The 17,061-nt window shown below is 37.1% G+C and overlaps 1 protein-coding gene across 1 annotated transcript in view; it reads right to left on the bottom strand.

Annotated features, from left to right (window-relative positions):
* Positions 1 to 4,115: 4,115 nt before the first annotated feature.
* LOC139937772 (uncharacterized) overlaps positions 4,116 to 17,061 on the bottom strand; it is a 44,113-nt gene continuing 31,167 nt past the window's right edge. The window contains exons 3-11 of the mRNA XM_071933077.1: positions 11,069 to 11,153; positions 10,177 to 10,350; positions 9,469 to 9,632; positions 9,200 to 9,328; positions 8,630 to 8,756; positions 8,143 to 8,232; positions 7,327 to 7,689; positions 7,077 to 7,193; positions 4,116 to 6,443 (exon numbers count right to left, since the gene is read on the bottom strand). Of these exons, the coding sequence (XP_071789178.1) occupies positions 6,367 to 6,443; positions 7,077 to 7,193; positions 7,327 to 7,689; positions 8,143 to 8,232; positions 8,630 to 8,756; positions 9,200 to 9,328; positions 9,469 to 9,632; positions 10,177 to 10,350; positions 11,069 to 11,153 (1,326 nt within the window). The 3' untranslated portion in view covers positions 4,116 to 6,366. The remainder of the gene's footprint in view (positions 6,444 to 7,076; positions 7,194 to 7,326; positions 7,690 to 8,142; positions 8,233 to 8,629; positions 8,757 to 9,199; positions 9,329 to 9,468; positions 9,633 to 10,176; positions 10,351 to 11,068; positions 11,154 to 17,061) is intronic.

The following is a 17,061-nucleotide window of genomic DNA, read 5'->3' on the forward strand; positions in this document are numbered from 1 at the left end:
ACTTGAACATGTAAGTAAAAACCTTAAAGTGCCAGTTTAAGATACTTGAAGGGAATAGAAACAGAGTACAAATATTCTCCCTGTCCGTAAAGATGAAAATGCTGCAATAGTTCGAGACGATATTTTGGGCATTGGTCGGCAATTATTATTGTCATGTGTGTTTAATAACCAGCCCACGGCAATGCTAATGTGCATGCACCGTTGAGTTTAATTTCAGGGGTAGGGGCCTACCAATAGCACATGTGCACACAGCTTGAGCATCGCCTTACAAAACAACATGAGGACAATTTGTATATAGTTAAACTCTTGTCATTTAAATGCCGAAAAGGCCTATGGTCATTGGGTAATAACTGAAACCCTTATTTATTGCCGCTTGCTACTATCATGGAGCTCTAGGCTTGAGTGCACAGCTTGAGTGGTTGCTTTCGCTCAACAGTAAAAGTGTTCGTTTATTAATAATAAGTAATTTCTAATACCCCCCTCCCCCGCCATAGGGGATTGTATTGTCCTATTGTCTGGGCTGAAAGAAGTTGTTTCAAAAGAGGGCGCTATCGGAAGATAGGTGAGCTTCAGAGACCGAAACCGTGAAACCGTTAGGGTTGGCAATTGGCATTGTAAGTAGTGTGAACCACACGATGTGAACAGCTTCCTCTGTTGTTGGTTTAATGTTATCAATGCGCCCGAACGGAGACTAGAGTGACAGCCTGACCCCCGTTTAGTTCCCCCAATACGGTGCCTAAACTTTCTAAGAAATGCTGTGCCCACGTGGAAGAACGAAGCAGACCTATCATGCTATGAAATAAATGCAGCTTTGTCAAGTGAGAGAATCTTCAGAATCAGGCAAGGCCCACTTGAAGATAATTGTAGCATGTGACAAATGACCCCCATTGGAGATTTTTGTTGACATTATTTTTTGATTGACAAACACGTGTGTAGTTGGTTAAAGGGACACACCGGCTCACCGTTTACGCAATTTAGGGGTGTAGAATCATAAATAATGTTTTTATAGATGGTTGCTGTAAAAAAAAATGTCACGTATTTAGCGAAAAATTATAAAAAAAAACCATAGCGGCCATATAACAAGCTTCCGTTACACGGACTCTTTGAATGTGAATCTTACGTTAGATTTTTCACCATTATTTACATTTTGTAGCGATAATTTGAATACATGATCTTTTTCGTCAATTATTCGTAAATAATTTTGTAAAAAAAAGATTAAAATTTGGTTAAGTAAGTTACTTTTAGACGGCTGAAAGTAAAACTAGCCCGGAAGGTCACGTGATTGTTTGTACCACTTTTTGGTTAAAACAATCACGCGACCTGCGTTTTTGTTTTAAAATGCTCAAAAACGGCTAAATTTGATGATTTTTTTAAATAATAATAATAATTAACCATTCTTATATAGCGCATAACACATAGTAATAAAACATGTCCCTAAGCGCTCTTTAGAAAAACACAACAGAAAACAAAGACAAGATGTACTGGGTAAGAAACAAACTGGATAAATTAAATATTAAATAAGGACTGTTCTTCTTCATTCCTGGAAGACCGTTGAAGTCATATCTTAGTCTATTTTGTAGCCCAAATAGCCCAATTCGGCCGGTGTGTCCCTTTAAATGCCAAGCGGAAAACACTGCTGATTCAAAGCAGATGAAGTTTATAAGCATATATATTCGTATTCTACAAAAGTTAATGTAGGACAGCGAGTAATCAAGTCAACGGGTTCTTTATTTAGTATGTCCAGTGAGTACAAAAAGAAAGAGACAAATTTAAATACCGGCAAGTTACGAACTATTCACATTTATTTAACATCTGACAATCTGCGCTCCATGCAAGAACTTCTGTGTGCTTATAATATTATTAGTTGAAAACTAAAAAAACATTATCAATGGCACAAAAGTGTGATCATAGAGGTCAGATCTTGATTGACCCAAATACGAGGAATAAGAATAGCGTTGTATTCGATATATCGCCCATGCCAGTAATCCAGATTCGGAATTACACACTATTTTGATCCGGTTCCGGTTCCCATGCAGACTCGTATAGTTTAGCCGGATCAGTATGACCATTTTCTGTGCCCTCACTGATCCGAAATCCCGGTTAGGAAGAATGATAATCCGATTCAAACAGAGCAAATTTCACTACAAAACTGACCCAAAATGAGTCAGTGTCTGATCGAACAGCACTCATCACACTGCGGATCGTATTTGACTCGGTTCAACAGTAGATACCAGTTCATCATCTACTTGTGTTAGGCTAAATGCAGTAGGGCCTACTCTATGTTGACCCGCATTCATGCTACCCGTGTATGATTAGAGCTGCTATCAATCCACTATCACTTGCCTCCGACTGGCCTATGTACCATCATTTTAAAATATCTTACTATTATTATTACCATTAATCTCATTGAAAATTGTATTGTTTCTATTAAATTAAAGCTGAATATACATTTGATCCAGATCATGGTTGCCAACAACACAAGTGACTACTAAAACAATATTAATTAATACATTAATAATTAATTTATGCAAACACTTACTTGTCTGTATGATGTAAAAATAAAATATAAATCAGTAATTGAAAAAAGCTCTTGTCGTTAAATCCCCTTCAGCAAACCGATAATTTACGTCTATATTATATAATCTATTTTTGCAAATTTTTTATAATTATTATCGCTAAAATGGTTTTCAATTAATGATAGAATGGTGTCAACAGTGAAGGTGGCAACAGTCATTACAGGTGTTTATATAGTTATGGGCATGTGCGGTAAAAATCTCGATAACCTATTAAGCACAGTTCCAGCTACCGACCCCAGTCTCACCATTAATGGAAAAGTGGTTGCGGCGGTAAAGGCCTATAGAATGAAGTTTATTCGAACGGCTAAATAAAAAGGTTTAAAAGATACTCGTTATAAAATCATGATGGGAGAGCTAGACATGGGAGGGTATCATTTCTCTGGTGAAACAACCGTTTTTTAGGCAATTTTGTTTTATTTTGAGAATTTTTTATTGCATACAGTGAAACTCTTCAAGACACCTGTTTTGTCACACATAATCAACGATCCCTTTATTCTCTGGTATGTGTTCCATACTGGCCCAACTTCCAGCAATTATACTGCATCTGATGGGCTAAAACGCCCCTTGTTTTCTAACTCCAGCAAGATCTGGTTCTAGTCCAATCAGTTCTTCGTATACTTTTCCCCAATCACAGTGTACGTTTTTCTTTGTCAGCTGCCGTGGTTAATTATAAGACGTACATTATGGGATCTCAACAACGTTTGCTATTCCGAAGTTCAAACTACATCTACGCATCATTTACCCATTTCACAAAATGCAGAGATAGCTCTATACACAACAGATGGTGATGTACAAGTATTATTCTGACCATAACGCTTAAGTATGGGGCTCCAAAGGTGCCACGATAAATTTACTCCACACGTTTACTCTCTGGTTATAATATGGTGTTATGCCAACTGGAGCTCCGTGCACATGGATGCTATAATTAATGCACAATGTTACTTAACTCTAACAGTTTATTTATGTATGTACAAAGTTTTCTACTTGCGAGCTATAACTTACAATGGCCAAGTTAAAGGTATCACTAAGTATACATGCGTTTTTAATACAGATATAATATTGGTATTGATATTAGATATCTTTTTGGATATTATTTGAACGGTTTGAATACAATGCAAGCTTTTTCGTAGACAACATAATTATAATTTAATTTTTATAGATTTTCTTCATAAATCTTTTGGTTATTATCGTATCACAAAGACGCTGTATTATTTACAACATTTACTTATTAAATTATTAATGGTATCGCTATAGCGTAATATATAGCATCGGTGTGGGGGGGGGGTAACGGACGCAGCGCAACCTCGCTACCATGGGCAGCCCACCGTACATCGATCCCCTCTCATAACTCAGCGAACAAGGCATGCCTACACTCTAAAAACTAAAGAGTTGAATCCAACACTTGCATTAGTTCGGTGAGTGACTACACTTTGAAAGTGTTGGATCTAGCGTTTTGTATGTTAAATCTAGCATTTTAAGTTTTTGATCCAACGCAAAAAGGGTTAATTCAACAATTTAAGTGTTACGTCAACCTGATCCAACAACTCAAAGGAAAAAGGTTGAAGTAACACTTAAATTGTTGAATTAACCCTTTTTGCGTTGGATCAAACATTTAAAATGCTAGATTTAACATACAAAACGCTGGATCCAACACTTTCAAAGTGTAGTCACTCACCGAACTAATGCAAGTGTTGGATTCAACTCTTTAGCTTTTAGAGTGTAAGAAGACGTCTGGAAAATAAAAATGGCGCTGCGATATCAATCAGCACTGGGAGCGAGGTTGGCACTGGCAGCGAGCTGCAACACGTCTGTTACCTAGACGTCTGCTGTGATATGTGCGCGATAAGGCTATCTCGAGACCAAAAGCTGTTGATTGCGCTGGTGGTGGACATTCATTAAAACAAAAGCTGTTTTGTACTTTTTATTATAAAATATGCTTACACTAACAACCTTTACAGGATTGTTTAGTTAAAGGCTATTTCTTATAAAGTCACGACTCAAGGCATTTTCGAAACTTAAGCTTCGTCATCGATTCTGGCTTGTACCTTATCCACCATTCTGTGATTTGTGAAGTCCGTTTATTACCACCTCAGTTTGGTTTTTCGAAAATGCCCTTTAATTTTTGTTTAATCTGAGTTGGCTTCTTTTAATTAATGTGTCTTAAATTTGCAAAAATCATCACAAAACAATAAAGTTGAAACAGTTTTGGGAATGTAGTTCTCGGTCATATAATATACTTCTTTGCTATGAGGAAAACTGGGTGCTATTTAAACACCAACAAGATACAAGATAGTTTTTAAGATAGTTGCTTGTAGTATTTACGCCTCTGACAATAAGGATAACTCATCTCAGTTTGAATACTCATAATTATAAATAATTATTTCAAAATAAAGGAATAAGTGTTTATATAGATAATGCATTCTGTGCCAATATTTTGATAGTCAATATAAATAGAAAAATACAGCTGAAATCTTCGTCAAGTAACAATAAATATCTGAATTATATTTTATGCTATAATATCCTTAATAATAATATCATCGAAAACCTTTCTTACAGTTGAATTACTCTTAAAATTAAACTAGTTTTGATGTTGTTAATTGTTTAAGTTGGAGACATGCTAGAGTTATGCATTACAACAAATGCGACATAAAGGCAAGCTGTCTGACATCGAAGCTATTCTTTGCAGTATTTTAAGATCATTATTTACACTGGTATTTTTAAGTTTTCATAAAATTTCATATTAACAGAAAATAGCGTATGAAAATAAAACAGAAAAGCCCAGACGAACTTAAATCTATATCTTGGAAATAAAATGACTTTCCATCGAGGGATTTTGTTTTATTTATTTTGAATAATTTGTTTTTAAATTAAGGCCACACTATGAACAAAATACCTCAACCGTTCCCATTAAAATGTTTCAATTTTCGATGTTCTTTATCTTAATTATTGAAATGGGTAAACAACAATAACATTGATGCAAAATGAGTAACTTACTCAAATTTAAATCGAGCAGCTCGATTGAGAAAATGTTTACACACTTTTCTTCTCTTTACCAAAACCAATGGAATGACATGGCATATTACCATGTAGAATAGCAATTAATTATTTTCGGCATTGTGAAGATATTTTCCGAAATAAATCATATTATATCGCTGCGCATCGGTTTTGTAAGGAATATTTGAAGTGGTTTGAGGAAACATAACTTGAGGTGAGTGAATGTGGATAAAATAAACATCGTAACACACTATCCACAATCAACAACAACAATGGAGATAGAAAATAGACTGCTGAGTAAATTAAGGTGAAGAAGAAGGCGTGTCTTTTCGTGATATATGGTGACTTTATTTAACTCAAAGACGTTTTTCAAACTTAAAACTCTAGGAAACACCTCGTTATATAAAGAAATTAACAAATTCGTTTCAAATTATAATAAAAATGCGGTATGTTTGAATTCTCTTGAAGTTTTCCATGATGAGTGAGGATTTCATTCCATCTCACCATTGGGTCATGCAAAGTGGCATATATAAAAGTTTCATTTCACTTTCTGTAAAATAAATATCTGTGAATGAACATGGCTGAAGATTGTGTATTTCGGGACCGCATAACTGTTTCACTTAGAGCTTAAACAAGCCGGTTGGAATGAGCAGAATTGAGTCAAAACAGATAATAAATGTTAACAAAAAAGTCTTTTTCACCCTTAGTCCATAAAGTATTAAAACTTTCGCTTCATTTAGTTGGTAATTTACTTTAACCTTTAAACAAAAATCAGTTCCAATATCAAGGTGTTTTTTTAGTCCAATTTGCCCCTTAAATCCAGATCTTTGTTGAAAATTCCAAGCTCTTTCAGTAACTCGTCTGAAACTTTTCCTGCAAAAAAACAAAAAAAACAAATCAAATAAATAACCGTTTAACTATCAATCAAAAATAAGCGTATTGTCTTGCAAAGGAGTATTCAATTTCTAGAAAAGAGTTTGCTTAATATTATTATTAGCAAAAGGGTCAATCGCAGATTTTTGCACACAACTTGTTGTAGTTTTGTTTGGAAATTTCCTCTGAAATCTTGTTGCTTTCAACTTTATATTTTTTAAACAATGAGTCAAACGAGTAGTTTTAATCCTGTGAGAAGAAACTAGGTGTTTGAAAACAGTGACAACAAATTAGTAGTTTTCCTCACTATTTTTCTGATGACCGATTGAGCTTAAACTTTCACAGGTTTGTTTCTGCGTGTTGGGTCACATCAAGTGTTGTTACTGGTCCTATAATACATGTTGTCAATGTGATTTCAATTGGTTATAAAGCCTCATGTATTTTCTGTATTTTTCAAGCGTGATTATAAAATCCTCAGTATTTTAATGTTTCTTGGTTCAATTTTGCTTTTTTCTCTGAAGCAATCTTTGGAAAAAGGTTGATATAGATCAGGGATACAGATCAGATACAAAGTTGATATAGATTAGATACACATATTCAATACTAAGCGTCCTGAATTAAGACTATAGTTACCTTCATCAAGAAGCAATACGAGGTCCTTCCATGCAGAATTGTCATCAGCGGCATCAACCATCTCGTCATCAGGGTCATCTTTAGCCTCCTCCTCAGCCGTTGCAATTGCCTCAACATCTGTTAGTCAAGTAAGAAACGAATAAACGTACATGATAACATCACCGTAATTGTATTATAACCTCAATGGAAATTGGGTTTCCGATCGTATACGTTCAACTTCTTTCAGGGGGGGGGGGGGGGGGGCAACTACCTTGAAGTGCTTGTTCAAAATCATCTTGTTCCTCCGGTTCGATCTCCTCCAGCTCTTTCTCAAGTTCCTCTTCGGCTTCTTCAGCATCTTCTCCATCCAAGACGTCTCCCGTCTCCTGCTCTTCTACGGTCTGGAGCACCTCAGCAACGGGTCGACCTTCCTTGTCTACTACCACCTCTTCCTTGACGTGTCTATTTCCACCGGGAAGTGGTTCGTCTTCTTCATCTTCAAAGGTTTGGTAGCCGTCTCCAATAGGCATGGACGGGTAGAGGTTGGAGAAATCTTGTCCCATTTCTTGCATCATTTCTTCTGAGATTTCTCCTTCGTTCCAGAAGCTTTCCGGGAGAAGCTGTGAAAGGATGTCTGAATTTGGGAGCATCGACAAAACACAAACAATTAGTTATTGTTAATGTTGTTCACTCTTTGCACTGAAACAAATGCTTTTGTTGTTGTTGATGTTATTTTTACATGGATGGGACAACATTTTCAGAGAAACATTCAGAAAAATTATGTGTAGACCCTCCTATTTTATTTTCCGTGACCATAATGTTGAGAATATATTGTCTTTAAAGTGGTGTTCTTGAATGAATTGGAATGTTTTTTTTTTTTGTTTTTTTTTTTTTTTTGGGGGGGGGGGGGAGGAATTCTCCATTTTTCGAATAGTTAGCTCTATTCTTATAAATTTGAAGGGATTCTTTTTTAAAGAATCCGCTTTTTCTGGGTGTGGAAGGGGTGGGTTGGTCAAACTGCATTTTGCAGTCGACCCTGTTAATAGCCTGTGAAGCTTTTCTTTAAACCTTGGTTATAAAATCTCACCTATAATTCTTTCGCCTCTGTCTGTTGACATCTCACCATTTTCAATTTGGTCGGCAACAATGTTAGCGATCTCGGACAGTGCAATAGTCTCTGTAATTAAACAATGACACTGAAATATTAAAGAAACGTTGCGATTGTCTTCTAGCGAGTCATGGTTTTTCGCTATTTTCTCCTGATTACTAAAATTTGTCAGATGATTTTTATTTCATGTATTGGCGCATAACTGCCAGCAACTATTTTCCTCCTCTAAGTATAAAACAATCAAGCACTGACGTTTATTTCACAATTATTTGCCATTTATCTCGGTGTGATGCCTCAGTCGAATTGTTCCCACATTTTTTTAAAGCTGCTTTTGTAATTTGCTTATTTGTATCTTGTTTCTTTCTCCCATTATATATTTTGTTGTTCTCGTTATGCTCTATTAGAGGCTTTTCGAATTAGGCGCTTTACAAATTTATGTCTTATTATTTGTATGAAACTGTCTTACCTTCGGAGTAGGGTTTCTGGAACATCTCATAGTCCACAGACTCAGGATATGTCTCCTCGTATGGCATGGGATAGTCCATGTAGTCTTGAGGGTTGTACGGGGCAGGTCGGTTCAAAATCTCCTCAACCTGTATACAAAAGATAGAAACGTTTGAGGAACACATCTAACGGCCAACCCTCCCTGAGGTTGTGGTCGAATCTACGACAATTTTGTTACACCAGAAACCCTATCACAAAAAATCAGCAGCCCAAACGCCATTAAGAATTAATATAGGAAACGTGAATGTTCAGTTTTAAATATTGGGGACGAAAACCTCATTCGAAAACCCACGCACGCAATATGCAAAGCTCAAGGTCTAAGTTGGGATTCGAACCGGGGTCCACAGCGGTGAAAGAAAGAGGAAGAAACCACCGAGCCAACCTAATGCCCATAACAAGAGCCGCTAGAAGCAAAATAATGTTGGAACCAGCCACACACTATAATCATTTACATGGTAATTTTGGATGGTAACCTGTTTCTGTCTATAAGCAACACAGTTCTGTGCTAAGGAAGCAAGTAAACTTGACTCACATAATCTGGATCCACGGGGTTCTGAAGACCCATGGGGTTACCGAAGAGTTCTTGGTCTTGAAGCATCAATAGTTCTTCAAGCTCTTGAGAGACTGCCTCCTTGACGAAGAACGCGTATTCCTCACTGATCTGCAAAGGGCAAAATTATAGATGACTGGAGTGATGAGAATGCATCAATAAAAGAAAATTATTTTGTGTGTAATTTAAGTTGCGATTTTTATAAGTGATCGTTATGTCAGTAAATAATGGGGAGAAAAAGCCACACTCACAAATCCCTGTTCAAGGAGCATGCCAACTGCCTTCAAGAAACCCGTGACGTCATCGGACTCCATGATGAATAGTGCCACCTGTGCGGGATCACTAAGTTCTCGTAGGAGTTCCCTGGCTTCTTGTTCGTCTAGACGGTAATCATCGAAGTTATCGTCGAATAAACCTGGCCAAGGAAAAAAAGAAAACGTGACAATTTCGATAAGAAGTCAGATTTTCAATTGTATTTTACTTTTCTCTCCCAAGCAACATCGACGAGTAAATATGACGCGGCAATGACAGGGGAGCCTTCTGTGAATTGTGCATACGCCAAGGGTGTGAGATTGTTGAATTGCGAGTTATTGTCCCAAACTGTAGCCCTGATTCTAACGTCCTCGTCTCCTCGGCCCCACCCCAACCCAAAACCCACAACATTCACACAAAAACAAGCTGATCCGGTTATGCACCAAGTTTAAATAAATATTACACAAAACAAGTAGTTTCAGGTGTGGCGGTTTCAACTTTCCGCCGTGTTCAGTTTTCCGAATGACCGAATACGGTAACATTACGTCATGCAACGCCTGCGCACAGCAAGCGAAAGAAGTCAATTGTTATTTTGCTTTACTGAGTCCCGGAAAACTGAACACGGCGGAAGACTGAAACCGCCACACCATCACTATTTTCCCGTGATTCCGATTAACGGTTTAGCTGAATAATTAATATTCCCGTACCTGCTGCGTAGGACACTTCATTATTATCATTGATGACGTCACTTCCGTCATCAACCTCTATATCTCTGTAGTCGACGATTTCTTTGTTGGGCGTGACTACCTCCTCCTTTTCCTCTTCCGATGAAACCCCTGATCCTTCTACTTCCTCTGGTGACTCTTTCGCAATAGCGCCCTCTGTACGAGCAAAATATCAAATGCCAATACAATGTTATTACGCGGGAAAATATTAAAACCAAAAATCCGTCGGCGTGATTGCCGCCAGAAAGTCTTTGCAATCTGAAAGAAGATAATAGCATGAGTTTAAACCTTATACTCGAATACAGGTTAGGTTGTGATTTGGCTCTTTCGATATAGATGTGACCCTTTAAGACTTGATCTTCTTTGGTTTATGAGGTATATCTCGAAATGCGAAAGCCGATTTCCATTTTCTCAGTTTGACCTAAAAAGTATCTTGTTTACCAAATGAGGTTGTTATCGGGACAAAAAGAGAGATTCAGCATATTTCCCCTACATTTTAGTTCGTTAATTTTCGTATGCAATTAAAGGATGTATACATTGCAGTGGACACAATCAGTCTAGACTTGTGGAAACTATAGCCTCGTCTCCAGCCGTCTCCTTGTCTTATTGTCCCTTGCTTCTTCTAACTGCATTCCACTTTTCCCTTTTAACTTCTAGCCACATGAATGCTTCCATTAAATTAGAGGCCCTATACTTCTCTCTCTCTGTGTTGTGTTGTCATCAATGCCTTTGAGAAAGTCTCCTCTTGTTGGGTCGAAATAGCCATTGCCATTTCTGTTAACTTCTATAAATTTTGTACAATTTCATTCCTATGTCACATTGTTATAAAAAAAAGTGATATTTCACTTGGTTCTGCTTGAGGAATGTTGTATACCTTTTGTTTCTTGAGACGTTTTCTCCTCTTCGACATCTTCGATTTGAACAGGATCTTTGCTCTCAACACCCAACGTTTCTGTCTCCTGCAAGAGAAGAGTCAAGAACCGTTACAATCAGAGGTGTCAACATACGACACTCAACCATGTAAAATAATACGGGTCCTTCCTACGTGTTTGCCGCCCTTTTCCCGTAACTTGTTTATCGCCAATTTTCACTGCTGCTGCCGTCTGCTTGCGGTCGGGGATTGAGCAATGCCTCGAAACTAAAGGTCACTAACAGGGGGCGATTGCATCAAGGGATGAACATGTTTCACTCCCTCAAATTTCGTTACACTTTCATCCCTTGAATTTATTGAAAGCTTGTTTTAAAAAAATGCTTCTATTTTGCTCTCTCTTTTGTTATAAAAAAAATGTTGTAAGGTTTTGGGGAATATTTTCATATATAGTTGACTGAGGAACAGTTATAAATCACAGATGATTCGTTGTTAAATTCAATTTCAACATTTGTTTTTCTGTTTTAATAACCAGTTTTATAGTAACTTTGTTTCTCTCTCTTGTGTGTCTTTGTTTTTCTCCCAAGGGAGCTCAGTGGGCGATGTTGACATTCTGACTGAAAACTGCAGTTCACTGAATTTGCGAAATCAATTTGTTTTTAAACCCATGATTCCATGTTGTATGACAGTAAAATGTTGCCCATCTCCCCTTCCTGGCGACAAACACAAAACTGTCCACGACTGACGAGAAGTATTGGTTGACATCAGACAAAATTAACATTCAGCTATTTGCGTGGATACCAACGTGCGTACATACAGCATCGTCCAAAACAACCTGACATTGATTAATCTATGTGACTGTTATCGCTATATCAACCAGACGCGAGTTGTGTTCTAAATCGACAGTCGTGGGTTGATGTTCGGCGATGGCTAGAATCATGACGATGATGATGAACAATTTAAATTTATGGAGGAGTTCTTTCGTCTGTTTTCTTCTCTTTTCCTAAAGTAATTAATCAGCACAACAAGCTATTGGAACGTGAAACAGTATCCACATTATATGAGGAGTGGGTGGTCGTGGTGTGGTTAACAATAGCGAGGGACTCGTTTTACAACCGCTCACATTATTTATTTCTCAAAAGAAATCTGATAATTTTCGATTTCTTTTGAGAAGGGAAATCTCTCATGTAACATCAGAATCGAGATATCTGTCTAGGTAAACAATTATTCCTCTTGCTTGATTCCTTCTTTGCGGGGGAGGATTTGGAGGCAAATCCAATGCATTGGGTCTGATGCCATCTTGGGGGGGGGGAGGGGAGATGTCTCGGTTAAATCTTGAAGGGGTTATAAAATATTGCCTTTCAAGAATTGTCCGCAGGAAGAAGATAATAAGAAAATAATACAGAGAAGAAACAAACCAAGCAGGAAATTAGAGAAAGGGGCACAAATGGTACATATTGTGTTGGCCTACATGTTTCTGATCATGTTATATTTTAGTGACATCTCATTAGTGTGCCTATAATCTGCCTAAGAATACTTGACTGATTGATTGAAGCATTTTTAATAAGTTTCATTTCAGTTGTTGCTTTTTCAAGTGTTCTTTATAATAAAGCCATAAATCTCTGTGTCGGCGTAGTGAATAAAAATCCCTCATATATCAAGTTATATATAGAGGGAGTCTTTTTTTCCCTCCGGTGCGCAAATAGTTTCTATGTTTTAAACAACTAAAGGTACACCTATAATTAGAGCTATGTATATCGTGGCTTCCTTTATTCGCCAGATAGGCCTATATTCTAACGGGGAAAAATGTGGACATTATGAAATGGAAAAAATAGATGCAGTGATAAGTAGCGACACGTTTCTTCGAGGACGCTTCTTTAAGACTCTTCCCATGAGGTATTCGTGCTTTGCTTGGCAGGAAGACACGGAGGGGGGGGGGGGGGGCACGTTTCCCTGTCGCCTTCGCTTGAAGAACAATACACGGGATATTAGGCATGGACTCGACTTTGCATTGGACTGATTAAATGTATAGTTTAACATTATGGGATTTGGTCTCAGGTTTTTTTTTCTTTTTTTTGGGGGGGGGGGGAAATTAGAGATGAATTTGACAAACTAAAAACAGAACAAACATTAACTTTCAGACGTCGACGGGTTGAACAAGCTCCCGTAATGATGACGTCATGGTTTGTCTACTATGCTCCATGAAGTACTAGAAAAATTTGATCTACATTTGCGACATTTGAGCGAGACACAATGGTGTCCAATTCTTCTTCAAAGTGGTAAACAACTGTGACGTTATCAGCTCTAATTGTGTCTGTTTGTTGTTGTTGATGTTTTTCTCGGCTGGTCGTTATAAAACCATCATGGTTTCATAATGTTTTAATTGGATCCAATATTGTGCAATGTCATAAACCTTTCTGTAAGATAGTGAAGTAAATGTAGCTTTCAGAGAGCTAATTTATTTTCACCAAACAAAGAAACTTCATTATTTCAAATCCCAACGTTCTAATCCTTCCAGATGGAGCCAATTTTCCGTGACCTTGGATTGCTGAGTAACGGTGAGCCTGTATTCCTATGGAAACTTGAGAACGCTAGGTGGCAGCAGAGTAGTTCTGAGCATGCGCACACTACCAAGAACAATGGCCAAATCTGGTAAGTCTGCTAGCGCCCAAAAACTGTTGCCTATTCTTTCCAATAATTATGTTAATTTTATTCTATTTTTTTGTCTCTGTGAACAACCTCCTATAGAATTTGAAAACAAAGTTAATGGCCTGACGTTTCGACCCTATATTAGAGCCTTTCTCGAAGGATAGAAAGTCTTTCTCAAGTATCCTTCGAGAAAGACTCTAGGGTCAAAACGTCAGGCCGTTATCTGTTCTTTTTATTTATACCATATAGTTGGTAAGTTGTTTCCAACAGCTGTAAACTTTATTTTCCCATATAATTTGTAAACGGAATTCCTTGTGGATGATCCGTTTTAGATTTTAAAATTTCCATGATGTAATCTTTTTCATTTCATTGTCTTTGGTCTCCCTCCAATCATAAAGAAGCACGATGTGAGAGTTCTGTGTAAATACCACATATATTATCTTTTTAAGGGTAGAATTATTCAGTTATAAATCTAGAGAGCAAACAATGATAGCGCCTTGCTGATATTCTTATTCCTCCCACGTAGATTATACATAGTCTTCTTTCAGTTTTCCTCTGGTTTATTTTAAGGAATCTGTTTGTTCATGGGTCTCCGATCTACATTTAGATGAAAACATTTCCATGGAGGATTAGTGTAATCAGTGAAACTATTGATTTGAACTAGTTTTGTTTTTCATCAGTTGGCAATTCTGAACTCTGGTATCCGTTCGTAAACATGGATTGATTTGATGTTCTTTCGAAATAAACCGCAACATTTTTTTCAGAAAGTATACACCGTTTATTTTATATTTTGGATGTGAGCCTTACATTGAAAAAACAATTTCTGACCCTAATATACTTTCTAGCGTGACATTTGATCTACTCTTGACAAACAAAGCGTGGTACAATATAAAGCATGTTGCATTAATAATTAATGTTTAACCTCAAAATAATGCGGGGGACTTAATCCATCCTCGCAACAAAACATACATCATTGTGTTTATCTCTCAAAAGGTTAAAAAAAAAAAAAAAAACGATATTACGTTCTAGATGCAAGCAGAAGCTGATTTAAGAGCCCCTCTCGAAATCAATAATTTAGCTGAGCTCATTTTGTCGTGGGTGCTTAGTAAAGCACATTGGATATGTTTGCCAACGTAACAATCCTCCCACGCGACACCATCACGTCGTCATAAAAGACAGTGGCAATACAAGTAATTACTTTATGCAATTTATTCAGCACCCGGATACACTAACACCGTAACACGTACTTGTAAACATGGACAGTGATAGTTTCAAGTGCTCAAAAGGGCAGTTTTTAAGCGCCGTCGCTAGGCTTGTAGAGGTGCACAATGGTGATTTAATAGGCATACTTCCGAAACATCAAATTATCACATTAAAACTATTGGCGTTTTCAGTCCAAACATTCCAGATTTAAAACGATTGGGGGGGGGGGGTGTCCCCTTAGCTACGCCATTATATGTATTAGGCTTCGTCATTGTCAGCTTTATTTTATCACAATAATATGAAATAAAGAACATATTTTTTGTCGCATATTAAAATTGGGTTCTAAATTTATTAATTGATTACCAATTAATAGAATTGTCGGAAATTATTTCCTTCCATTTCGTTAGAAAACTTTGACCATAGCATTTGGCGGGAAAAATCGTTTGAATCAGTTTTGATATAGGCCTATTATGTATACATCGGTACCTAGTGTATTATTAATGTTCTTTTTGTTTACGTTGGGGGGTACGTCAACAACAATAGATTCTGCTCAAAATGCCTCATATTATTATGATATCATTATACTAAAGTAGTTATTTTATTTTGTTTCCGAATAGTTGACAAATGGCAACAGGCATCGAATCTGCTTTCACCGCAACGTGTCCCAATTCTGTTCTATATTTAGCAAATTCTGGCCGCTACCGAATAGTGCTATTCTAGAAAACTGTCATCAGTAAGGTTACATGCAGGAGGAAAAAAAGGATGTCGAGCGTTGACTCGGGTATCTCGGTAATTCCTGTCTGTTTTCTTCTTCTTCTTTTTTTCTGTTTTTTTTTTCGCTGTGTTTGAGTTGGATTTGTGTCCTGGTTGTTTTGATCCTATAGTGTGTAAAATGTTAAAGGAATATCTGTCAAGACCTACTTGAACGAAAACGGCCATCAAATCCAAGCCCCAATCCACACAGCAAAACCATTGCACACATATCATCAGCTTAATCCCTCCATTAGTCTCTCAATAAACATGAGCATTGAGAAGTATACCGTGCATTATTCAAGTCTTACGATAGCCCTTCAACAACAACCTTTCCACGAAACCCTGATTTTTTCAATTATTTTGTGGTTAACCTACATCGTCTGCGTGGGATTCTAATATCGAGCGTTAAAAGAATAGTAGCCTCAAAACTAATATTTAGAAAATATTGCATAAGTATGTTTACCCTTCTGAAATGTAAAACTAAAGCTGTTTTCACCATGGTGGTTGAGTTATTCAAACCTCGTCGTGTAATGTTACGCAGAGTTCCAGAGAATGTATTGTTTTGAGGAGAACAACAAACATTACAACCTCGTCCCCTTTAATAAGTCCAATATTGCGATCGAGCCATTAGCTAAATGTACATCGATATTCACGGGTGATAGGGTGGGCATTTTGATTACTTACTCGATGTTTTGGATGATGAAATAAGGGTTATTTACCTTACTTCCTTTGGTCTAGATATATAATATTAACCACTAGGGGACTGGGATACCGAATCTTGACATAAACCTACTGCGTCTGGATTGAATTGATCTCCTTGTAAAGAATCAAAATAGCAAAACATTTCAGCTTAGTTAGCCCAGAGCCGCGTTGTGTTTTCTTTTTGTTTTTCTTCAAAATATACAATCTCCTTCGCGTCTGCTTTAATACTGTCTTTGAATCAAGATATTGTGCACCACTTTTGTCTTAAAGTGTTGGCAAACCTGCTGTATCTTTGGCATGTTGAATTTGCTTGAACCAATATAGGGACGTTTGAAATGATAACATGCATTGTGTTGTACTTGTCTTATGTTTCAATCAATAATAAGGTATACGACATGCTTCGGGTATCCTTTCGGCCTAAATCAATCAAGATACAGTTTTGTACTTGTTTTCTAACTTTCTGGAGCTTCGGTATAATGTTGATTCTGATTGACCTAATATTAGTGTACAGCTTTTGATTTGTTAGCAAACATGCATGTGTTTAACGTATCTATCATCTTATCCAAGAAAGGGAACGATGTGCTTCGGGTTACGAATCAATATGAAGTACAACCGATTGGCAAACTTACCATGCTGACTGCGAAGAGGTTTTTTGTGATGCTGACAAATATGACTTGTTATACTATTTGTAC

Source organism: Asterias amurensis, chromosome 5 (genome assembly GCF_032118995.1).
Source record: "Asterias amurensis chromosome 5, ASM3211899v1".
Lineage (NCBI taxonomy): Eukaryota > Metazoa > Echinodermata > Asteroidea > Forcipulatida > Asteriidae > Asterias > Asterias amurensis.